The 26024-nt window shown below is 42.4% G+C and overlaps 1 protein-coding gene across 1 annotated transcript in view; it reads left to right on the forward strand.

Moving 5' to 3' along the window:
• hip1rb (huntingtin interacting protein 1 related b) overlaps positions 1 to 25736 on the forward strand; it is a gene marked incomplete at its 3' end in the record, with an annotated part of 72814 nt that extends 47078 nt beyond the window's left edge. Inside the window, exons 10-32 of the mRNA XM_079576982.1 lie at positions 305 to 380; positions 2830 to 2988; positions 5632 to 5687; positions 5756 to 5828; positions 6825 to 7008; positions 7073 to 7161; positions 9317 to 9433; positions 9508 to 9609; positions 11129 to 11323; positions 11398 to 11545; positions 13381 to 13467; positions 14800 to 14907; positions 14979 to 15115; positions 15185 to 15295; positions 18129 to 18187; positions 18263 to 18293; positions 18365 to 18427; positions 18506 to 18606; positions 21059 to 21164; positions 21244 to 21367; positions 21442 to 21503; positions 22752 to 22964; positions 25728 to 25736. Of these exons, the coding sequence (XP_079433108.1) occupies positions 305 to 380; positions 2830 to 2988; positions 5632 to 5687; positions 5756 to 5828; positions 6825 to 7008; positions 7073 to 7161; positions 9317 to 9433; positions 9508 to 9609; positions 11129 to 11323; positions 11398 to 11545; positions 13381 to 13467; positions 14800 to 14907; positions 14979 to 15115; positions 15185 to 15295; positions 18129 to 18187; positions 18263 to 18293; positions 18365 to 18427; positions 18506 to 18606; positions 21059 to 21164; positions 21244 to 21367; positions 21442 to 21503; positions 22752 to 22964; positions 25728 to 25736 (2410 nt within the window). The remainder of the gene's footprint in view (positions 1 to 304; positions 381 to 2829; positions 2989 to 5631; positions 5688 to 5755; positions 5829 to 6824; positions 7009 to 7072; positions 7162 to 9316; positions 9434 to 9507; positions 9610 to 11128; positions 11324 to 11397; positions 11546 to 13380; positions 13468 to 14799; positions 14908 to 14978; positions 15116 to 15184; positions 15296 to 18128; positions 18188 to 18262; positions 18294 to 18364; positions 18428 to 18505; positions 18607 to 21058; positions 21165 to 21243; positions 21368 to 21441; positions 21504 to 22751; positions 22965 to 25727) is intronic.
• Between the last annotated feature and the right edge of the window lie 288 nt (positions 25737 to 26024).

The raw sequence follows: 26024 nt of genomic DNA on the forward strand, positions 1-26024 counted from the left end.
CCCCCCCCTGAAGGGACACTTCCCGTCTCCAAAAGCAGCTGTAACCCGACGCCGGCCTCGCCCCGTTCCACGTCACCCATGCAAATGTTCCCAGGACACCGCCGCCGCGTCCCACCCAGCTCCGAGACGCCTCACCACAATGACACTGCTCTGCGGGGCGATGGAATTACAATCCCGCGTGCAGATGAATGTGTTTCACGCTCTGTTTAGGGAAACGCCTTGTGGGAGAATTGACAAACTGATTTTACATGTCATGACGTCTCTGGTGAACTCCTCCTCCTCATTGGTTCCCTTTATCTTTCAGCCTGAAAAGTTTCTTCAACAAAGCCCGGGACATGATGTATTTCAAGAGGCTGATCCAGATTCCCCGTCTCCCTGATGTAAGCTCCAGAGGGGGGGGGGGGGGCGTATCCTCTGCTGAGTCAGGGCTTCCTCCGGTTCTGCCTGTGCTGCAGAAAACTCCCTGTAGTGACTAAAGGCAGGGCCGGCATGACAGTCTCCTCCTGGTCCTGTTTGCATGAGCCTGATTTGGGCTGGAGTCAGAGAGGGGGGGGGGGGGGGGGGGGCGCGGTCGACTCGCAGCTCAAACACTGATTAGAGGTAGGGCTGTTCAATTAATCGAAATTCGATTACGATTTCGATTACAACAGTAAACGATTACAAAATTAGCATAATCGCAAAAAATCGATTATAATTTTTTTTTTCACTTTTATTTTTTTTTTACTTTTTTTCCCAAAAAACATTTTTCAATTTTTTTTTCTTCTAATTTTTAATTTTGGGATTTTTGTCTTTTTCTGCTGGATTTTTGTCTTTTTCTGCTGGATTTTTGTAATTTTTTTGCTGGATTTTTGTCTTTTTTTTTGCTGGATTTTTGTCACTTTTTTGCTGGATTTTTGTCACTTTTTTGCTGGATTTTTGTCTTTTTTTGTTGGATTTTTGTCATTTTTTTTTGATGGATTTTTGTCATTTTTTTTGATGGATTTTTGTCTTTTTTTGTTGGATTTTTGTCATATTTTTTGCTGGATTTTTGTCACTTTTTGATGGATTTTTGTCACTTTTTTTGATGGATTTTTGTCATTTTTTTGATGGATTTTTGTCTTTTTTTGTTGGATTTTTGTCATATTTTTTGCTGGATTTTTGTCATCTTTTTGATGGATTTTTGTCACTTTTTTGCTGGATTTTTGTCTTTTTTTGTTGGATTTTTGTCATATTTTTTAAGGATTTTTGTCACTTTTTTGCTGGATTTTTGTCACTTTTTTGCTGGATTTTTCTCACTTTTTTGCTGGATTTTTGTCTTTTTTTGTTGGATTTTTGTCATATTTTTTAAGGATTTTTGTTACTTTTTTGCTGGATTTTTGTCATTTTTTTGATGGATTTTTTTAAAGGCAACAAATAATCGTTTGAATAATCGTGATTTCAATTATGACAAAAATAATCGTGATTATTATTTTTTCAATAATCGAGCAGCCCTAATTAGAGGCACTACAGATTCACACAGAAAGGATTTGTTTCCTCTGGGATGTCTTTGTTTAGTGAGGAAGGAAGCATATCTTTGTGTAGTGGCCTCTCGTATTTGGCCTGACTTGTTTACACTATGTTAAGTAGCCATGTGCTTTCTGAGGCTTTTCATGTCCTCATATTATTATTATTATTATTATTATTATTATTATTATTATTATTATTATTATTATTATTATTATTGGTGCCCTGGAAACTCACCTTTTCACATTTTCCCCAGTTCAGCTTTACCCAAATCTAAAAGCTTCTAGCCTGGAGATCAGACTATACTGGTTCTCAACCTTTTTGGAGCCGCGACCCCCATTATAACAGGTAAAGGGGTTTGTGACCGCCCGCCCGGGTCACACCGTGAGAAATCGGAACATTAGCCGACATAATTCTGAAAAAACAAAGAACAAAAAAACAACTGGCTGAAATAAATTCATCAAATTATGAGCAAATAATGGCACTCTGGTAAAATAGCAAACGCATGCTACAATAAAACATTAGATTATATGCTAATAAAAATATGTATATTTTATCTAAATGATCTGGCGACCCCCCAAATTTGTCTCGCGACCCCCAGGTTGAGAACCACTGGACTATACAGTAGGTCTCCTCGCCGTTGCTGTGTCGTCACTTTTTTTTTTACCTATTTTGACGTCTTTATTTTTTTTTTATCTTTTTGTTTTTACCATTTTTTGTTTTTTGTTTTTTTTTACCTTTTTTGACGTTTTTTATGCATTTTTTTTACCTTTTGACGTTTAAATTTTTTTTTTCACTTTTTTGTGCTTTTTTTTTTACCTTTTTGACGCTTTAAAAAAGTTTTTGAAAAAGTTTTTTTTAATTTTTTGACGTTTTTTTATGCTTTTTTTTTTACCTTTTGACGTTTAAAAAACAAAAACAAATTTAGACTTATTTTTTTCACTTTTTTGTGCTTTTTTTAACCTTTTTGACGCTTTAAAAAAAGTTTTTTAATTTTTTTTTAAATTTTTGACTTTTTTTTTTACCATTTTTGACTTTTTTTTTAATGCTTTTTTTTTACCTTGTTACGTTTCTGCCACTTTTATTGCTTTTTAATGTATTTGTCACTTTTTTTGTCACGTTTCTGTGGCTCCTTTGTGGCTTTTTCAACGCTCTTTTGTCACTTTTTTGCTGCGTTTTCATCCCTGTTTTCATCTGATTTTTGTCGATATTTTGACACTTTTTTCGAGAAGCTTTTACATTTGGGTGAACTAGCAGAGCTCGGTTAAGGCGAGTGTGAGAGGTTTACTCGTGTCATTGTAAATCCTATAAATAACTAACTGAACCCGTTTGTCCCCCACTGGTCAGTCGCCTCCGAACTTCCTGCACGCGGCGTCTCTGGCCAAACATCAGAAGCTGGTGGTGGTCATCCCCGACCAGGACGAGGCGCCGGAGGACGACGACGACGACCCGGAGCCTCTGATCGACGTGGCCAGCAGCCCGGCCCCCGTGCAGGCCCAGCAGCCGGTACTGACCCTCCACTGACCACTACTGCCCTCAACTGAGACCACTACTGACCTCTACTGACCACTACTGACCACTACTCCACTTGGAAAGTGACAAAAATGGGAAAATTTTACAAATTACAATTTTGGGAAAACTGGGCAAAAAACACAAAAAAAAGGTGGGGAACTTTAGGGAAAACTATGGAAGCCCGTTTCCGCCATGTTAAAAATAAAAGCCCAACGGGAAGTCGAAATTACGAGATTTAAAGTCATAATTCTGTGTTTAAAACACAAAATTCCGAGAAATACGAGTTTTTAAGATCTGTGATCATAGACGTCAGCCCTATTTTACTTTGAAAATCCGGATGTTGTTGCGTTTAATTGACCTTTATTCCTGCATATTTCCCATTTTCACATGATCACGATCATCCGAAGTTCATGGAAGTTCATGATGCTACGATTGTAGCATTAGCTTTGGGAATGCCCTGCATCATCAAGGCCTAAACACATTCCTATCGTGGATACAGACATTTTTAATACGTTTTCTTGTCACTGCTTTTAATCCTGGGTGTTGAGGTAAAATAAACACTTCTGTCTTTGTAAAAGTCCCATAGTTGCTGTAGCTCCGGTTCACAACACGATGAAGCTAATCCTCCATGACTGTTTGTTTACATCTGCACCAGTGTCCGCTGTCCCGCCGAACAGACGTCTATGATCACGGATCTGAAAAACTCGAAATTCCGAGTTTAAATCGTGAAATTCTGAGTTTTAAAAGTCGTAATTTCGAGATTTAAACTCGTAATTTTGTGTTTTAAACTTGTAGTACGAGTTTAAATCTCGTAGTACGAGTTTAAAAGTCGTAATTTCGACTTATTTCGATTATTTCCTTTTATTTTTTAACATGGCGGAAACGGGCTTCCATAGAAAACATTGGGTAAAATATGGAAAATTAAAATGAAATTAAACACTTGGAAAGTGTTTTTTCTGCCCTTTTGTCGTTAAAGATTAATGGAAGTTTCTTGGTTGTTTCACCTCGAACACATGATACAAAGGAAAATGAAATGGGAGTTAAAGGAATGACTGTTTCTGTATTTGATAATACTGTCCCGGTGCTGGAGCCACAGTAACACTTATGTTCTGTATTTGATAATACTGTCCCGGTGCTGGAGCCACAGTAACACTGTATTCGATAATACTGTCCCGGTGCTGGAGCCGCAGTAACACTTATGTTCTGTATTCGATAATACTGTCCTGGTGCTGGAGCCACAGTAACACTTATGTTCTGTATTTGATAATACTGTCCCGGTGCTGGAGCCACAGTAACTCTTATGTTCTGTATTCGATAATACTGTCCCGGTGCTGGAGCCGCAGTAACACTTATGTTCTGTATTTGATAATACTGTCCCGGTGCTGCAGTAACACTTATGTTCTGTATTCGATAATACTGTCCCGGTGCTGGAGCCGCAGTAACACTTATGTTCTGTATTTGATAATACTGTCCCGGTGCTGGAGCCACAGTAACTCTTATGTTCTGTATTCGATAATACTGTCCCGGTGCTGGAGCCACAGTAACACTTATGTTCTGTATTCGATAATACTGTCCCGGTGCTGGAGCCACAGTAACACTTATGTTCTGTATTTGATAATACTGTCCCGGTGCTGGAGCCACAGTAACACTTATGTTCTGTATTCGATAATACTGTCCCGGTGCTGGAGCCACAGTAACACTTATGTTCTGTATTCGATAATACTGTCCCGGTGCTGGAGCCACAGTAATACTTATGTTCTGTATTCGATAATACTGTCCCGGTGCTGGAGCTGCAGTAACACTTATGTTCTGTATTCGATAATACTGTCCCGGTGCTGGAGCCGCAGTAACACTTATGTTCTGTATTCGATAATACTGTCCCGGTGCTGGAGCCGCAGTAACACTTATGTTCTGTATTCGATAATACTGTCCCGGTGCTGGAGCCACAGTAACACTTATGTTCTGTATTCGATAATACTGTCCCGGTGCTGGAGCCACAGTAACACTTATGTTCTGTATTCGATAATACTGTCCCGGTGCTGGAGCCGCAGTAACACTTATGTTCTGTATTTGATAATACTGTCCCGGTGGTGGAGCCGCAGTAACACTTATGTTCTGTATTTGATAATACTGTCCCGGTGCTGGAGCCACAGTAACACTTATGTTCTGTATTTGATAATACTGTCCCGGTGCTGGAGCCGCAGTAACACTTATGTTCTGTATTCGATAATACTGTCCCGGTGCTGGAGCCGCAGTAACACTTATGTTCTGTATTTGATAATACTGTCCCGGTGCTGGAGCCACAGTAACACTTATGTTCTGTATTTGATAATACTGTCCCGGTGGTGGAGCCGCAGTAACACTTATGTTCTGTATTTGATAATACTGTCCCGGTGCTGGAGCCACAGTAACACTTATGTTCTGTATTTGATAATACTGTCCCGGTGCTGGAGCCGCAGTAACACTTATGTTCTGTATTTGATAATACTGTCCCGGTGCTGGAGCCACAGTAACACTTATGTTCTGTATTTGATAATACTGTCCCGGTGCTGGAGCCACAGTAACTCTTATGTTCTGTATTTGATAATACTGTCCCGGTGCTGGAGCCGCAGTAACTCCTCTCTCTGTGTCCCTCAGTCTGTGGACATCTTTGACCAGGCGTTCGGTCCTCCCAACGGAGCCTTCGACGACCGGTAAGACCCTCGAGAGGCCGTTCCTCTGCTGACCAGGTCACTCACGCTCTGACTCCTGTGTCCCACAGAGACCTGCAGATCGACAACCTGAAGAGGGAGCTGGAGCAGCTGAGGGCGGAGCTGGAGCGAGTCAAGTCCGAGGTAACACGAGTCTGACTCACGTGATTACAGTTTTTTTGTTTGTTTGTTTGCTGTTTCCTGTGCACATTTTGATTTGTGGTTTGGTTAGACATGATTTTACCTCATTCTGACGAACAACATCGTGGACATGATAAAATGTTCAAACTCGTACGTACAAGTCTCAAAGGAGGACGATTCACTCAGAGCTTCCTCTGCTCGTCAATATTAAGGCTTAGATTTCAATTTCCAACATTAGAAATAATATCTTTCAAATTTCAACTTAAAGGAATAGGCCACCGTTTTTACATACTGAGATATGCTCTTACCTCACTTTAGTCGAGTTAATATATCCCCGTCTGGTCTTTGTCCGTGCGCTCTGTCAGGCAAACGGAGCACATACGCAGCCTCTCCCACATGTCATATAGCTCCAAAAAAGCTCACGATAGAAGCTACCAAGCTCTTCCACGTGTTCCCTATTTAAATAAAGTTACGTCAAGTGTTTTCATGCGAAGTATATTTACACAGAAATGTAACATGTCGATTTTATAAGCAAATAAAAAGGGGGACTATATTGTGAGGCGTAATGATACGAGGAGCAAAACGTCTGTGCAGTAACTCCTAAAGACTTCCCCCGCTCACTTCCGTCAATAACCTTTAGGAGTTACTGCACAGACGTTTTGTTCCACGCTTGACATCGCCGTGTTTGGCCCGCGACTCACAGGCACTTTTTCATTTTGGCCCTCGGAGACAAAAAGTTCGGGCACCCCTGCTTTAGAGAGAGGCCCAGACAACTTTTTATGGACAATTGTTCAGTGTAAAAGGCTAAAACAGGCTTCACAAATTCACAAAGTCAGTTCCTGTGTTATTTATTGCACAGATTATGCTGATCCCGTGTGAACAGGCCTGTGGGAGTTACAGAGTCTGGTGCGAGCAGATGCAAACGCTCGTCCTCACATGTGGAATGTCGCAGGTCGTCCGAGCGTCCCGGGTGTGTCAAACATATTTCTCCTCCCGCAGGCCCAGCGTTACATCAACCAGCTCAAGTCTCAGATCAACAACCTGGAGGCGGAGCTGGAGGAGCAGCGGGCGCAGAAGCAGAGGGCGCTGCTGGAGAAGGAGCAGCTGCAGATGGAGCTGGAGGCTCTGCGCCGCAGGAACGCGGACCACGAAGGGCTGCAGTTCAGCTACATGGAAGCAGAGAGTGAGGAGAGACTCATCCGCCCGGCGTGTTCAAGCACATGTAGTAAACGTGTTTGTGTCTGCAGAGCGGGCGCAAGCGTCCGAGCAGCGCTACAACATGATGAAGGACAAGCACACAGAGCTGGTGGCCAGTCACGCCGAGCTGCTGAGAAAGGTACACACGACAGTCCTGGGGTGACATAAAGGAGTTTGAACAATGGCCTGTAGCCCAATAACTACATGTGAGGTGATTCTGCTTCAGATGAAACACAAACATCTGTCTGAAGCATGAAAACAAAGTGTAAAAGTAGGCGTGAGAAAGGGGGAATCATGAACCCCTTAACTCCCACCTGAACCGAGCACATTTTTCTACAGTTTGGCTTTATCCCAATCCAAAAGCTTCTGGAAAAAAGCTGTGAAAATAGCAACAAAACTGAGACGAAAACAATGATGGAAATGTGACAAAAAGGTGACAAAAACCTTGACAAAAAAGCGACGAAAAACAAATATGTCACAAGAAATTGACAAAAAATGTATGAAAAAATGACAAGAATGTGACAAAAATGTTACAAAATGTGACAGAAATGTGACAAAAAAATTGATTAAAAAAAATTGAAGAAAAAATGACAAATGTGACAAAAAAGGACAAAAAATGTGACAAATTACAAAAATGTGACCAAAAAATGACGAAAAAGTGACAAATTTTATAAAAAATTGACAAAAAATGACCAAAATGTTACAAAAAATGACTAAAATATGACAAAAAACTGATAAAAAAATTACAAAAAAATTACTAAAAAATTGATAAAACAAATTGAAGAGAAAATGACATAAATATGACAAATTACAAAAATGTGACATAAAATTTACGAAAAAATGACAAAAATATGACAAAATTTGATAAAAAATTTACAAAAAATGAAAAAAAAGGGATTAAAAAAATTAAGAAAAAATGACAAAAATGTGACCAAAAAATGAAAAAAAAAATGATGAAGTTACAAAAATGAGTTTAATACCCAACAAAAAAATGATGGAAAAAAAATCTGTTGACGTGAGGAAAAAGATCCTTTCGGTTCAGGCGGGAGTTAAGAGGTTAAGACATTTCCATTATCTGCCTTATTCCTCCGCCTCATGAGCCTTAGCGGTCTCGATCATTCCGGAAACCCCTCCCATCCTTCACACTGTTTGTTTGCATGTGGATCGTTCACTCTAATCCACTTTTTATGAGCCTTAGAGACGTGAACTCTGTGGGTGTGTCGGCCAAGTGTCCACTTAACCGCTGTGGATCTTCTAACTCAGATCTTTCACAAAGTCTGTGCTCAGATGTGGTGCTTCAGGCTTAGAGAGTGGATTCTCTGCATAAAAACACTTTTAGTTTTGTTTATTGGTCAAATATCCGCAGAGATCTTCACATTTTCAGATTAAACTGAGCTACAGTTTATGAGCCTCATTTCATGCGACGCATTTACACAGAGACACTTTGGTCAAAGGTTTTCCTCAAAAACCATCAGAAAATAGTTGGAAGCTCTTTCCAAAATGTATTCAGACCCAGCTGAGCTTGTGTGGCCTCACGGGCTCAGGTCAGTCGTGTTTTTGCTCTTTACTGTAAAACTCCTCCGTGAGGTTCAGGTTCTCCTCGTATCAGAGCCACAGTTTAAGCCCAGCTTTAAGGCCTATTCATTCTCCACAAGACGCAAGAACTTTGTTCTTGCACCCAGAGCTGCAAGATCGAAATGACGTCATTTTGTTCTCGCAGCTCCTGCAGCTCTTCGTTTTATTTCAGTCAGTCCTTGTCTGTTTTGGCTGCGGAAAAAGTGGGCGTGGCAGTTCGGCAGAAACACGTCTTGTGGAGAATGAAATGTCAGAACCCGACAAACTTTGTTCTCGTTCTTTTTGCCTCAAGACCAAGAACAAAGTTCTCACGTCTTGTGGAGAACGAAATGTCAGAGCCCAGACCAACTTTGTTCTTGGTCTTGAGGCAAAAAGAACGAGAACAAAGTTCTCGCATCTTGTGGAGTATAGGCGTATAGGAGTATAGGAGAAGAGGCCTTTCGTCCAGGAGCAGGTTCTAAACACGACCTGTTCCAGAGCCACAAATCTCACTTTCTCTGGTTTTTAATTCAACCATGAACAGAAGAACCTGTTCCTGAGCTGCACGAGGATGTTTTCAAATGTTACTGAGGCTGATCGTTTGGAAAATCATCTCGAAATGTTGAAATAAATCTCTCTGTGAAACGTAAACTCGCCCTGGAAACCAGTGGCTCAGAGCGACTTCATGAGGAAAAAGATGGATTGTTTTATTTTATCTTAACAATGCGGTTTATCCACAGAGCGCAGACACCACGAAGATGCTGTCGGCCACGCAGCTGACTCAGGAGGAGGTGGAGAGGACCAAGCAGCAGCTGTCCTTCGAGATCGACCGCATCCGACAGGAGGCCGACATGAGGGTCAGGGTCGCTCTAAAGGAGACGAGCGGAGCTGCAGCACGTTTATATTTATACGTGTGTGTGTGTGTGTGCAGATGGAAGAGCAGAAGTTCGAGATGGACAAGATGAGGAGGGAGCTGGAGGAGAAGAGGAACGAGATGATGCGCATCAAAGCCTCTCAGCAAAACACGGAGCAGGTGCAGAAACGTCTGTTTTAAAGGATTTAGACGCAGCACGACAGTTTATTATGAGGGACACGAGATCAAGATCCTTCTCATTGGGATTATCTTTGCCTGCAGCCAAAATATTTATATATATTTACTGTAATCTGCGTTTAACCTCTTAACCCCCGCCTTAACTGAGCACATTTTCTCCAGTTCAGTTTTACCCAAAATAACCAACAGAAAAAGTGATAAAAATGTGCCAAAAATGCAACAATAACACGATAAAAAAAAGGCAAAAACACGTCTAAAAAAGCTTAAAAGAGCAAGAAGAAAAAGCAACAAAAAAAACTGGAGAAAATGGGCTAGGTTCAGGTGGGGGTTAAGAGGTTAAACACTGTGATGTAAAGACACTTCTGCCTCTTGTGCTGTAATCTGTTTGTCAAAAGCTATAAAGCCAAGACATTATTATTATTTGACACAATTTCTAAAACTTCGTCCAAAAGACTAAAGCTAAAATGTGCCAAAACCCACACTGGTCGGGCACTTTCTCACCTGCAGAGAAAGTCCAGGACAAGAATCAACACTACTTTACCTGAGAACAGCTTGAGTCGAGTCGCACAAAACCACTATAGGCGTGTCTCAGTCACGTGACTAGAAATGCAAGCGCGCGACATTTTGAAGGGAAACAAAAATGGCGAATGTTACAGAAAACAATGGCGACTCCACACAATTATGCAGCGTTTTTTCACCTACATCTGTTACAACTCACTTACAAGGAAATGCGGCACTTCGATGCAAACAAACGGTCATTGTTGGATATTACAGACCCAGACAAGCTTCGCCCGAGTTATCGCTGACGTGAAGTTCTTGGTTAAAAAACTTTCACTCGAGTTTGGCGATCGTACATAGTTTCTTGATAGACTTTCCGTCTTCATACACAGGAAAATCATTAAAAGCATAAAAGCCTTTCTGCATCCAGATATTTTGAGTCCGGATGGGTATCGAATACATCTGTATAGCGACCAAAAAGAAAGGATATTCTCATTGTCATGATAAGGTAAGTTACTTTACACTTGGCTAAACCAGCAGGCTAATAATACTGTAAAACACACCCAGCTCGTTGTATAGATCGCTCTTTCTCAGATTAACGAACAGTAAATCTCACATTGACAGTAAATCCTTCTATGCTACAGCAGTTTTCAATAGGCTAATAATTTGATGAGATATCCTATTGAAAAGTACAAAGGGACCCCCATTAAAAGAGTAAAGACGTGAGAAATTCAATGCATCAAACTGCGCCACAAGTTTCAGGCATTTCAGCGGTTTTGAAATGTAGATTTAAATGAAACGTTGGTGTGAGTTTATCTGGAGTTCATTGGCATGTATCCCCTCAAGATGGAGTCACTTAGTTGGCGTGACGTCATGCAGAAGGCACCTATAGTCTATTTTCAGTAAAAGTCTTGAGCATGTCTGAAATCTAAAACTGTTGAAGCACCTCCACATCCACAGGACTGACTCTGCCTCTGTCGTGTCCGTCGTGTCTGTGATTCAGGCCTCGCTGCAGATGAACAGCTCCATGTCGTCGCTGCAGGCGGAGAAAGAGCGTCTGATGCGCTCCGTGAGTGAGAAGGAGGCGGAGCTATCCTCGCTCAAACAGTCTGCGCAGCTGCAGCAGTCGTCCCTCCAGCAGGAGAAGGACCGGAGCAGCCGGGAGCTGGGGGAGCTGCAGAGCAAACTGCAGGAGAAGGTCAGACTGAAGTCTCTATAAAAGACTAAAACAAGCTTTTACTTTACTGACTTTATTAAGTTTGTGTTGATCAGTCGAGTCAGGAGGAGCAGCTGAAGCAGAAGCTGCTGGAGGAGCAGTTTGCTCTGCTGCAGGGAACCGTGACCGAGGCGGAGAACATCATCCAGGACGCGGTGGCCAAGATCGACGACCCTCTGCACATCCGCTGCACCAGCTCCCCAGGTCCCAGCGCCCACTCACCCCCCAGAGCTGAACCACAGTGTGTCATAAAGCAGAGCGTTAATGCATCTGCAGCTGTTTACGCAGCACTTTTACACACATTTAAATAACAAAACACACGAGAACACGCCTCGTTTCAATAGGTTCAGAACCAGAATTAGAACTTTCAGATGAAGCTGTATTGAAATCCTTTACTGTCTCTGTGAAGAGGCAGAAGTTACTTGTAATGAAAACAAATAATGTTTTATTGAGAGTGAGCATCATAAGAGTTTTGGCCGACTGACACTCAGATCAGAGGATGTCAGTTCAGTTAAAGGGACAATAGGGAGTTTAAAAATGTAAAAATAATGTATTTTCCTCCCCTACATGTTCCTCCATGTCCTAATGTGTAGAATGAGCTCAGACCTGTTCACCACAACTGCCTCTAAAATCCTGCACTGTCACTCAGAAAGGCGTCACTTTGGCCCGAGTTGCCGTCATGCACGAGCTTAATATAGAAGCTGCAGTTACACATATGGCCTGAGGTGGCAGTAGTGAGTATAAAATGGCCAACTTGCGTCCAGCCCCTTTAAGAAGTGAGGCCTGGGGTGCTCCAGGGGGGGCTGCTGTCTCCAGTATTATTTAACTTGTACATGGAGTTGTCTAATCAACTGAATAACTGTAAAACAAAAGTAATTAGTGACACTGTAGTAAATCATTGAGCCGCCGATGCAGCCGTTCTCTCTCCCAGTCGTGCTGCTGCTCAACATAAGGTTCAATATATGTTTGGATTATGGAAAATATGACATATTGTATAATGCCAAAAAGAGAGTGTAAAGGGGGGGTATTATGCAAAATGGACTTTTTCAAGCTTTCCATCATGTTTTTATGTCATTCCCTCATTAAAAACATGCCTGAAGTGTTGCCTTGGCACATTCATGTGTTTTTGAGTGATCTGTAAAAACTCTGATGGCGGCCATTTTAGGGATAGGTTTGCCTGAGTCCTCCTAGGAACGCCCCCACCTCCTGGAGACGCCTCCGAGCTTTCGTCACCAGCCGAGTAACCAACCACTGCTCCTCAGCAGAACCCCCTCCCCACTGATGCCACAGACAGCGTGTGGAGGGGGCGTGTCTAAAGGCTCAGAGGTTCTTAAAGAGACAGAGGCCTATTTCAAGACATTCACTACAGCCATTTTGAGAGAGACATTTTATACAAGGCAGTTATTCTAATTTACTGCATTTACAGACCGACAGCAGGTTTGTCATCATTGTAGTGTGATATAGACTGGTGCTATGGGACTGAAAAAAGCATAATACCCCCTCTTTAACCTCTTAACTCCCACCTGAACCGAGCACATCTTCTTCAGTTCAGCTTTACGCAAACCTAAAAGCTAGATAGGCCAGACAGAGTAATGCCTAATTTGAAAGCTAAGACCTACAAAATTGATGTAGAAGATTGTTGATGCCTTTTTGTCTATTTTTTTGCCACATTTTAGTTGTTTTCGTCGCACATTTTCATCACATTTTGGTTACTTTTTTGTCATTTTTGTCACTTTTTTTTTTTTTTTACTTTTTCACCCTCATGTTTGTCTTGTTTTTGTCGCTATTTTAACTTTTTTTTTTTCAAGAAGCTTTTAGATTTAGGTTGAGCCAAACTTGAGAAAATGTGCTCGTTTCAGGTGGGGGTTAAGAGGTTAAATACGTATCATATAGAAATGTAAATAATAAATAGTTGCAGATGCTTCTCTACACACTTTTCCCCAGCAGCGTGGACATGTGGCCAGATCCCCTCGGTCCTGCAGGAGGTTTTATTTCTTTTTAAATGCTTTAGTGACACTGCTCCCGTCTGACTCCCACAGATTACCTGATCAGTCGGGCGGAGGCGGCGCTGGGCTCCGTGGACAGCCTGAAGAAGGGCCACGCAGATTACATCCGGAACATGAGCGGTGCAGTGTTCATTTGACAACATATATTATTTTAGTTTTAGTCTTTTGACTAAAATGTAATTTATTTTTAGTCTAGTTTTAGTCTAAAAAAACGTTTCAATTTTAGTCTAGTTTTAGTCGACTAAAATTGCATGTCAATTTAGTCGACTAAAATTAAGACTAATTTAGTCGACTTTGCATTGATAATATTTATTATAATCATGTTTAATCAAGGTCCTCGACTTCATGGAGCTGCTCCAAATGAACAAAGCTCAGAGCTGATCATTTGGCAGTGAATTTAAAGGAATAGGCCACCGTTTTTACATACTGAGATATGCTCTTACCTCACTTTAGACGTGTTAATATATTCCCGTCTGGTCTTTGTCCGTGCGCTCTGCCAGGCAAACGGAGCACATACGCAGCCTCTCCCACATGTCACATAGCTGTGCTCCTGTATCATTACGCCTCACAATATAGTCCCCCTTTTTATTTGCTTATAAAATCGACATGTTACATTTCTGTGTAAATATACTTCGCATGAAAACACTTCACGTAACTTTATTTAAATAGGGAACACGTGGAAGAGCTTGGTAGCTTCTATCGTGAGCTTTTTTGGAGCTATGTGACATGTGGGAGAGGCTGCGTATGTGCTCCGTTTGCCTGGCAGAGCGCACGGACAAAGACCAGACGGGAATATATTACCTCGGCTAAGGTTAGGTAAGAACATATCTCAGTATGTAAAAACGGTGGCCTATTCCTTTAAAGGAATAGTTCACTGTTTTTCCATACTGTGATATGTTCTTACCTGAGCTTAGACGAGTTGATGCGTACCTGTCTGGTATTTGTGTGTGCCCTCAGTCACGCAAAAAGACCAAAGATGTTGCTACCATTGGCCTCTCCCAGTATATTCCTATAGCTCCAAACGGGGTGAAGTTAGTAGCGATCAAGCTCTTCCACGGGCACAAATACCAGACAGGTACGGATCAACTCATCTAAGATCAGGTAAGAACATATCACAGTATGGAAAAACGGTGAACTATTCCTTTACATGATCTGAGGCTCTTTTGGACGGTCAATAGAAGTTTGGATGATTTTAGTCTCTCCTTTTCATTTTTATTTAGTCTTATTTTAGTCGATTAAAATATCTGGACATTTTTGTCATAGTTTTAGTCTCATGAAAAACTTTTAATTTAGTTTTAGTCCAATTTGAGTCGTCAAAAATATCACTTTGACTAAAATTAAGACTAAATATTTTAGTCGACGAAATTTACACTGGAGCGGTGGGTTTGTCCTCGTGTCTGAAGCAGCAGCTGTTTCTGTGCACGGTGTGAGACGTTCTCCTGGTGTTTCCAGATGCTGGAGGCCTGCTGCGAGCGCTCACACAGTTCTCCCACCTGGCGTCGGACACCATCGTGAACGGCAGCGCCACGGCTCACATGGCCCCCACCGACCACGCGGACCGTGAGTAACTCTGCTTAACAACACCGAGTGGCTGGATAACCGGACGCTGCTGTAATCGCTCCGCCCTGCAGGACTGACGGAGAACTGCAGGAGCTGCGCCGCTGAGAGCCTGCAGTACCTGAAGGACCTGAAGACCAAGCTGACTCTGCAGAGAGCGGACCCGGCCTCAGTGCGAGTCATCATCCAGAAGATCCTCCACTTGGGACAGGTCCGGGGGAAACGCCGTCACGCTCCAGCTTCTTACCTCATGTTTCCAACGCGGTGTTTTGTTTTGTAGGAGCTGCGTCCCAAAGGCATGGACGTGCGGCAGGACGAGCTCGGGGACATGGTGGATAAGGAGATGGCATCTACGTCTGCCGCCATCGAGGAGGCCGTCCGCAGGATCGACGTGAGTGCCGGCTTCACCGCACAGGGTGTCCGCGGGGTCTTACAAAGTCTAAAATTCAAGAATCCAAATTTAAGGCGTTAAAGCAGTACTAAGTAACATGTTTACCTTAATAAATCCTCTCCGTAGTCCCTGTGGGGGTAATACAAGTGTTTATGGGATGATTGGAGGGTCTTTCATCTCCCCCTGGTGTCTCTAGCCAGAAAACCATGTTTGCAACTTGACTGCCCCCGGACCGGAGAAAGCAATACACACTAATGGGATCACGAAGAAGAAGCTAACAGGCTAACGGGCAAAGCTAACTGCGGGCTTACGTCACTTTAAACAGTATTTACAGCCAAGTTTGAGTGAAAAAAAAATTTCCATTGTATAATTGGATGCACAGTAACCCTCTCTCCCTTCGCCTTTCCTGTCAGCCTCGTATTTACTCTCCAAGACAATTAATAAGTTAAAAAATCGTAACTTGCAACGACACCTGCAGTTGCGCTTATGGCCTCTAGGGGGAAGAGTTACTTAGTACTGCTTTAAAAAGTCTAAAATTCGGCCTATTTGGTCTTTAATCCAGGGTAAACTGGTCTTAAAAATTAACGTTCAACGACCCAATTATTTGCGCACCATTTAGTTTTAAAAGTCGACAAATAAATGCCCAGAAGCAGCGATGAGGAGCCGCCCGGAGCCGCTCATGGTCCGAGAGGGAGAAGCGACACTGACGCACTGGCCGCCGCCACAAACAACGTAAACTCGAGCGAGGCAGAAGGACTTTCCTTCAGTAGTCTCGCCAACCAGACTCCGCTTCTTTACAGAAGAGGGTCTGGCAACACTCCATTTTGTTTTGTAGTTTTGGACTTTAAGGTCCGGATGTTTGTTTTCAAGGCCATCAATGGTCTGGCCCCGGCCTACCTTGCCGAATTGGTAACGGTCTACGAACCAGCCAGAACTCTGCGCTCCTCTGATCACACCTCCCTGGTCACTCCCAAGTTCAAATACAAAAAGTTTGGAGGCCGGTCATTTGCCGCACAAGGCCCAAAGCTGTGGAACGCACTTCCGGTACAGCTTCGAAACATCACAGAGCTGAGTGTTTTTAAATCACAGTTGAAGACACATTTTTTCAGGAAAGCCTTCGATACAGAGCCACCGACTCGACTGCTGTTTTTATGTGTTTTTGTATTTATTGTTGTCTACTGTGATTCTTGTTTTTTCCTGGAAAGCGCTCTGGGCACCTTCTGGTTGTTGTTGGGCGCTATACAAATAAAATTTGATTGATTGATTGATTTTTCAACACAAGCAACCGCTTCACGTAATGCTCCGGTTTGCTTGTATTCTTAAGTTTTTTTTACCTAAACGACAGAAGTCATTTACTGAACTCCGTGTGGCAGAAGCGCCATTGTTAACGTCCGAATGATACAACTTTCTTGTCGCTGTTTCCGTCGTCACATCCGCTATGTTCTCATTGGCTGCTGCGCTTCGGTCGTCCCACATTAGTCCCGCCTCAAGCAGTAGCTTTTCTACGACAGGGTCGCCAGACTAGTCTCCTGTTTATTCATTAATAAACATCAGAGATTAGTCTGGATGCCAGGCTACTCCTTCAGAGCTTTATCCGCCCAAAAAAAACACTGAAGTCAGCAGAGTTTAGGAATCCAAAACATGACCGAGGTGTCGCTGATGGATCCGTAAAGCTGCTGTCGGGGGAAAGATACGTCCGATATGAAACAACGTAGAGATGATCCTTCACTGTAAATATCCAACTCAAGGTCATGAACAGCAGAATTCACAGTAAACACTACAAAAAGTAAATATCAAGCATTGGCTTAAATGACTTGAACTGAGGAAATGTTTCTTGTTTTGAGCGGTTTTCACTTATTTAGACACTTTTCCTGATCGGACCGAGTTTCCTTTGCTTGTTTGAGGACATTTCAGACCAGTTCTAGGGTAAATCTCGCTTGAAATAAGAAAGTAAAATTGCCAATGAGATAAGACCAATTTTCTTTCCCCATTGGCAAAGAAAATGACCTGAAATAAGGACGAAATGTATCGAGACGAGTCAGAAACATCTCAGAACAAGTGAAATAATCGAGGACAAATGCCCAACAACTTCTTAACTCGTCAAAACAACAAAAATGTGGATTATTGTGCTCAAATTGAGATGTTTATACTGATCTAGTTAAACACTTTTCACAATAAAGTTTGTCCAAATGTTGGGAAACACAAAGCGAACGCTCCTCTGCTCAGGGACAGAAGGAAAGAGAAAGTCCTGTTACTTTAGAAACACGTTTCTCACTTTGTTCATCAAAACATCTGACAAGCAAGTTTAGAAAACATCAAACCTAGACTAGATTCTGGCCTAATAATAATATAATTAAAATGATCATTAATGAGTTGTAAAGTTGACAGTGTTTTGTTCTTTTGTTCAAACGAGTGGAAAAGCTGCTTTTATTTTTAGAAACAGTGAATGTTTAGCAGCTCAAGTATTACAAAGCATTTTAAATACACAAACTAAATATCTGTTGTTTTCTTTCCTTCAGTCGATAATTGTGAGTAATTATTCAATCTCAATATTCTTATTATGGGATGAGGTTGTTCAAACTTGAATGGTTTGTTCATCCCACTGTGAAATCAGAAACAACAGTTTGACTCTTGGATTTTTGTGACAGTGATTTTCTTTACACTCCATTTATATATTGCACATTTAAAAACAGGTCTTATTTTTGAGATTTTGTGTCTTAAAAAGGGCATAAAAAGTCTTAAATTTGATTTGTCCGACTCTGCAGATTCCCTGACCGCAGCACCAGCGACTTTTATCTCTGTTCTAAAGCGACGTTTGCTTTTGTGTGTTCAGGAAATGATGAACCAGGCCCGGAAAGACACTTCAGGAGTGAAACTGGAGGTCAACGAAAGGTGGGGTTTGACCTGGGGCTGGTCTCAAAGTCATCGTTTATCGAGCCGCTGATGCATTTTGTTTTCTGTTTGCAGAATCCTCAACAGCTGCACGGACTTGATGAAGGTTCGTCTCCTCTCCTCTCTCACACGTATGACTTAAGACTTTAATTCCCACTCGTGTGTGTTTGTCACCAGGCCATCCGTCTGCTGGTCATCGCCTCCACGGATCTGCAGAAGGAGATCGTGGAGGGCGGGAGGGTGAGTCTCGTTCTGCTCCTCCGTTCATCTGAAAGCCGTCCTCGCTAACGCTCTCCTCTCTGTTCTCTGTTTGTCCAGGGAGCGGCCTCCATCAAAGAGTTCTACGCCCGGAACTCCCGCTGGACCGAGGGGCTGATCTCCGCGGCCAAGGCTGTGGGCTGGGGCGCCACCGAGATGGTGTAAGCACTGACGCTCAGAGCCTTACGTGGAGCAGATGATTTAGACGCGCGTTTGACCTCGGCCTCAGCTGGTGGTGCTTTGAGGCTCAAATATTTATGAGGTGTTACAAGTCTGAGAACAACTGGAGTAGTGAATATTCTAATGTGGACTTTTGTTTGTTAACCAGTCCTTCCAAATCGAGCAAAATCAAGCAAACTCCGCAGAATCAGTCGGCGAGTAAAGCCCCTCCCACGTTTAGGCTAAAGTGAGGCTTCATCATTTGAAGGCGAGACACGGCAGGTGAAAGTATTGATTTTTCACGCAGTGGTCGTGGAGTGGAGATTTTTATCTATTTTCCTCCCTTTACAATTTACATCTTAGTTTTCATGTATAAAAATGACAAAACTCACCCGCATGAAGTTTATTTTAGGATGTTTTGTCTGCGAGGTGGGGGCGACCCGGAAGTAGCTGCTGCGCCGCGTAGAAAGTCCGTCTTTCCCGCGGGTTTTCATTCATAAATATTGACAGATTTGACATCCACGTGTCCTGCTAAGGGGCCCCGTGATGACGCTTTCACCCAAATATGGTGTTTTTCCTCCTACGAGACGCTGGAGCGGAAAAGTGGAAGAACGGGCCGAGCATGCGCACTCGCTACAAAACCTCAGGGCTGGTTTTCTCTGAATGAGAGAAGCCGCACTCGGGCAGAGCCTGAGCCCTTATAGAAGCTCCCACAGACTCCAAACTTTACAGGCTGAGACCTAACAAGATTTTAAAGGTTTTTTCAGAGGGATTTTTTAATATCTAATTCCTAGCCTGATTTATTCAGCTTTGAAACCAAAAAAAACAGGCGAAATTTGAGTTTTTACAGATTTTTTCACTGATGATTAGTTTATTGAAAAACTAAACAAAATATCCAAAATCCCCTCCTTAGTTACTGATATGTCAATAAAATAAAACCATCAATTTTAATCTGGCTCAATTCATTATTTTGATTTCGTTGCCCAAAATATAGGCAATTTTGGCCATTTTAATGCTCAAAATGCCTTATTTTTATGTGAAAACATAAAATGACAGTATCCTCATATTTATATCTGTGATGTTCAGCAAAAGTTTCAAATTGACATCTCACATTTCTTTTTTTTCCGTATTCACCTGCAGTGTCTTAACTAGGCCTTAACCAGTTCTTCCAAATCAAGCAAAATCGAGCAAACTCCGCAGAATCAGTCGGCGAGTAAAGCCCCGCCCACGTTTAGGCTAAAGTGAGCCTTCATCATTTTAAAAGTTACTCAGCCAGGAGCAGCCTGGATTAGAAGTTCCATCTCACTTTGGCGTTTCCTGCTAGAGACGCCTCTAGTGCTGTTGGCGGCGACATATTGGCCGCAGGGCTCAAAGCGTGGGCAGCAGCTTATAGGCCGGAAATAGAGCTCCACAGTCCCGCCTCCTCTCCGGTCCGGAAGTAAAACTCCCCTTGCTTTGAGACCGTATTGATTTGGAATAAAGTCTTTAACTCTTGGGCTGAATCCAGCTCTGTGGTTCTAAAGCGACCGCAAAGTCAGACGCAGGTGAAAAAAGCACGTCTGAGATCCATCTAGTTTAACTAGATGGCCTTCGTCCTAGAACTACATTACCCAGGATGCTCGGGAGTCCCATGATCTACTACGAGGCTTTCGATTGGTGGAGCTTCACGTTCCCACATGTGTTTATTTATTGTAATGTAGAAAACATATTATAAACAATGTATTCAAACATAATGCAGGAGGAGAGTGGACGTTTTATCCATGTCTAACACTGAGAGGAAGAAATACGTCCAAAAAAAGTTCCCAACGATCCAATGAAACCAGGGGTGTTCAAAGTGCGGCCCGCGGGTCAAATGTGGCCCTCAGACCAATTTTTGGTGGCCCTCGGGCTGCTTGCTGAATCGGTTCACATCATCAGAGATAGTCCTTTTTATTTAATATGTAATAATTCTACACAATTCTAACCTAACAACTAGCATTTTATTGTGAGACAGAGCTGGCATTAAGGTTTTAAGCATAAATAAAGGCATGAGGCACAATTTAAACCTCTGCTACTCGAAGGTTTCGTGGAACAAACCACCGACCCACGGCCCTTTACTCCGTGTACGCTCCAATATGTGGCCCCCCATGAAAAAAGTTTGGACACCCCTGAATTAAACGAACCACCATCAATTTTATTCCCATTAGCAGGATTCAGATTGTTTAATAGTGAAATAATATAGAACTTTTGTCTGCAAAGTAACAGAAACTGGCCGTGTTTGCTGAAAACCTGGTTGCCTTGACCAGCGGGCGCGATGTTGCAAAGGTTCTTGGGATACGGAGTTTCTATAGTCAGGAAGTGAATGATGTCACAGCCTTGTACCTTTGCCTTTTCTTCAACATTATGGAGATTTTGGGTTTTTTTTTAGTTTCCTTTGCTGTCGGTGAGTGACGGTTTCGTGGGTTTGTTCCTCAGGGAATCGGCCGACAAAGTGGTCCTGCACACGGGCAAATACGAAGAGCTCATCGTGTGTTCGCATGAGATCGCTGCGAGCACGGCCCAGCTGGTGGCGGCGTCCAAGGTACTCCACGACTGCGATCTCCTGACCTCCTCCAGGTTTCAGCTGTTATTGACTCTCTCTCCCTCTCTCTCTCTCTCAGGTGAAGGCCGACCGCAACAGCAAGCGCCTGACCTCGCTGCAGCAGGCCTCGCGCTTCGTCAACGAGATGGCGGCGAAAGTGGTGGGCTCGACCAAGACGGGACAGGAAAACCTTGAAGAAAAAGGTCAGCGCGTGGACTGGTGTGTGTGTTAGAACGGCGGGAGGGGAGATGTGTTACTGACGTTCTCCTCTGTGCAGATGTCATGGACTTCTCAGGGATGTCGCTCATTAAGCTGCGAAAGGAGGAAATGGAGTCTCAGGTAAGTCCGGAGCAGAAGGACACGAGTTCTAAGGCTGAAAGGGAAGCGATGACGGCTGCTTTAGGTTATTTGACCTCCTTAACCCCCGCCTTAACCGAACAGTCCTTTTTCTTTTGGTGTGGTTTGCATTCAGACTGTACTTTTTGCAAGTGAATATTTGAGGATTACTGTGATAATAAAAGAAACGTAAGAGGCTAAACCACTGACCTTTAACCTCAGCTTCACTGGAGCAGCTTCTCGACTGGAGCTCACAGATTTTTCCTTGAGTTGTTGCTGCTTTGTTGTGTTTTTTTTCTTCACTTTTTTTTTTTTTCAGATTTTTTTTTTTGATGATTTATTTTTATATTTTCTGATTTATTTGTTTTTGTTTTTTTCGGGTTTTTTTGCTGATTTTTTTTTTCTTCTGATATATATATTTTTTTGCTGATTTATTTATTTATTTATTCTGATTTCTTTTTTTCTGATTTATTCATTTTTTTCCTGATTTTTTTCTGATTTTTTTTATTTTTTTTCTGATTTTTTCTGATTTTTGTTTTTTTCTGATTTTTTTTATTTTTTTGTCATTTTTTTCTGATTTTTTTCTGATTTATTGATTTTTTTTTCTGATATTTTTGCTTTTATTTTTTTTTAATCTGATTTTTTTTTTTTTTTTTTTTTATTTATTTATTTATTTATGTATTTTTTTTTTTCATTTTTTTCTTCTGATTTATTGATTTTTTTCTGATTTTTTCTGATTTTTTTTAATTTTTTTTCTGATTTTTTTCTTATTTATTTATTTTTTTCTGATTTTTTGCTTTTATTTTTGTTTTTTGTTATTTTGTTATTGGTTATTTTTTTCCTTTATTTTTTTATTTAAAAAAATTCTTCCGATTTTTTTAATTGCTTTTTGTTCCCTTTTTGCGTTTTCCTCCTTGTTCACGTCTCGTTTTTATTTTATTTTATTTATTTATGGTTTATTTGGTAGGGACAGTGCAAGTTAATGAACAAGCCACACCGGATTGTAGCCTTAGGCTAATTTTCATCCGTCGTCCCCCATGCACACTCTCAAACACACTCTCATACATCCTGGCCTATTGTACATGTTTTTAGTGGTAGGGGAAACCGGAGCACCCGGAGGAAACCTACGCAGACACGGGGAGAACATGCAAACTCCACACAGAAAGGCCCCGTCCTTGGTGGGAATCGAACCCGGACCTTCTAGCTGTGAAGCACAAGCACTAACCGACCCTGGTTGTTTCTGTGGTGCAGGTGAAGGTCCTGGAGCTGGAGTCTCAGCTGGAGAACGAGCGTCTGCGTCTGGGCGAGCTCAGGAAGAAACACTACGACATCGCGGGAGTTCCTCCGGAGCAGATGGCCGAGGGGAACGGCGTCAGCCCCCAGAACTCGCCCAGACCGTCCAGACCTTCAGTCATGAGGAAACCAGCACTGGCCCAGAAGCCCAGCGTCCCGCCCAAGTCCATGGTAAACACTCTCCACCATAACACAGCTGATGTTCCAGTTCCAATGAAGTCAAATACAGTGCCTCTCGAAAATATTCATACACCTTGAACTTTTGCACATTTTGTCATGTTTACAACCCTAAACATAAAGATTTTATTTAGATTTTTTTACTGAACGTTCACACACAAGTAACAGACAACTGTGAAGTGAAAGCAAAATGATACATGATTCTGTTATTTTTCAAAAAATAGAAAAGTGAAAAGTGGGGCGTGCATAAGTATTCATACAGCATGCATGAATACTTTGTCGAACCCTCTTTTACTGCAATAACAGCAGCAAGTCTTTTGGGGTTTGACTCTACAAGATTTGCACATGTAGAGACTGACATTTTAGCCCATTCCTCTTTACAAAACAACTCAAGCTCTGTCACATTAGAAGGAGAGCGTTTGTGAACAGCAGTTTTCACATTATTCCACAGATTTTCAATAGGATTTAGGTCAGGACTTTGACTGGGCCATTCTAACACATTAATATGTTTGTATTGAACCATTCCATTGAAGATTTATCTTTGTGCTCCGGGTCATTGTCCTGCTGAAGGTGAATCTCCACCCCAGCCTCAGTTCTCTTGTGACTCCAGCAGGTTTTCCTCCAAAATGTCTCTGTATTTGGCTCCATCCATCTTCCCAACTATTCTTACAATCTCCCCAGTCCCCGCTGAGGAAAAGCAGCCCCACAGCATGATGCTCCCCCCCGTATATTTGGCGATATATATCAGCGATCGTTTACTTTCATCATTAGCAGGTCCCACATAAGTAAAGAGAAGCTCAGGATCTGGTTCAGGACAGAGAGTTACTGACGGAGTAATAACATCATGTTCACTGTGAATCTGCCCCAAAGGGAATGAGGGCGGAGCTTTGATCTTAGAGCTAAAGGCCAGTGTTAAAAAATGATAATATAACATGTAAACAAGTAAATATTATTTAAACTACTACAGGACGATTCTTTATTGTGCAGGCTCGTACAAAACGTTTTAGTTCTTTATTTGTTAGCTGCATTAGCCTCCAGACACCGTTTTATGAACAATATTTTTGAACCTGCTCCGTCACATCTGAACTTTAAATCTTCATTTCTGTGGGACCTGCTCATCTTTAGTGAGAAGAGATATCGGACAGGAAGGACAGGGTCTGGTTTACTGTCCCGGTGGAAACCCCGTGTGGTCACGATGCACACGGCCCACAGGCAGGTGATCGTGGTAATAAATCCTCTCAAATCCAACGACGACCACCCGATGATCTGCAGGGTTTTCAGTGAAGCCGAGAGCGCTGCTTCCACCTTTGCTAACCGCCATTTTGATTTGTGACAAAACACCGGAGATCCTAATATGACACTGAGCAAACTCTGTAGAAGAGAATTGTGTAAAAAAAAATATATAAATTCAACAAGCACAGTTTAAACCAGGGCTCTTTAATTACTTTTGTCACTGGGACAGATTTGTCGGAGTTCATTGGCCACTGGGCCGGTCAGTCGTTGAGCCACCACTGCCACCAAACATATTCATATTTTTGGGATAAATAAATGATAACTTCATTATCATCAATGCTTGAATAGAAAAGAATTGGGCCTAAACTCAATAGTTGTTTTATATTCCAGCATTTTAGGCTTTAGAAACATTGCAATAACATATTAATACAGAATAATGAAGAGCCTAATAATAAACTAGGACAACTCAGAACTAAACCAGGATTAAACCAGGGCAAAACATGATACATCAGGGCTAAGGCAGGACTAAATCCCATAAACCAGACAAAAGGCCTGATACAGAATAAGAGAGTTACATGTGAGACCAGCTCATCTCAAACAACATGAGTAACTCCTGCTCAGCCACTGCTCCTCAGCTGAAGGGACATACGCTGACCAAACCCCTGATCCGCTGTTCTGTCCAGACCTCCAGCTTTATGATCAAAGTGAAAGAAGCTCATCCACATATTCAGCCTCTCTTTTGCCTGTTCACTTCACAAAGAGTATCTCTGCGCTTGTACTTTTCACACAAAGACGTATCGAATGAAGTCGGGGGAGAAAGGTCAGATTCATGATTCAGATGTTATTTAGTTAAGTTAGAGCCCAGAGAGCGAGCTTTAGCGCTGACCGGTTAAACACGGGCGCTGCAGGTGCAGGACACTGATCCAACACTCACATCGTCCACTTTTCAAACATCCACAACTGAACTGGTGTTTCTGACCTGACAGTCGCCGGTCAAGCCCTTTGTAACGATGAAGACGACAGGGAAACATGTGGTCATCTGCCATCAAGAAGAGAGCTGCTTATGGGAAATGAGGCGCGGGCCAGATTGAATTGGTTGGCAGGCCGGAGCTGGCCCGCGGGCCGCCTATTGAGTAGGCCTGGTTTAAAGGCTGCTTTATATGGAGCTTTTAGTGACTTAATTGATGCTTTTGTTTTCATGTGCTGAGGCTCATGGCCCAACACATCCTCGTCCACCCTCGTCCAGGAGAAGCAGCTAAAGGGAAGACTTTAAAAAGCAGCTTACATGAAGTTTCCTGACGATTTGCTGCCGTTCTTTAGACAGCCTGACCGTTAGTTCCCGGGGTAGAGACTTTTACTTAAGCGCAGATACTTAAATCCAATCCAGTGTGATTCGACTGGGCAGTTTCCTGCAGCTCTAATGTGACCCCCCCCTTACACGGGTTTGGACTAATCCTAAGTCGTGTAACCGCAGTACCTGATGTGACTTCTCTCTAAAATCTCCCTCTTCTTTTTCTTTTCCAGTTCAGATAAACCTGAAGATTTGGACGATCGGCCTTTTTTTTTTTAAATTTTACTCTTTGGCTGACAATCCCGACGTCAACTTTATTTTTTTGCCAAAAGCCACGAGAAGACGTTCCATCCGACCCTTAAAGCTACGAAGGATCTGCTCTTGCGTGTCCGGCGTGAAGGAAAAGACCTTTTTTTTACTGCATCATAGTGAAACCTTTTAGTTGATTGAAACTCTGCTGCTTTAGTGGATAATAATGAACTCCATGGACGAAGCCTGGGCCTCGTCATCGCTCGCCGTATCCAAGCTGC

This window comes from Gobius niger, assembly GCF_951799975.1.
Source record: "Gobius niger genome assembly, chromosome: 1".
Classification (NCBI taxonomy): Eukaryota; Metazoa; Chordata; class Actinopteri; order Gobiiformes; family Gobiidae; genus Gobius; species Gobius niger.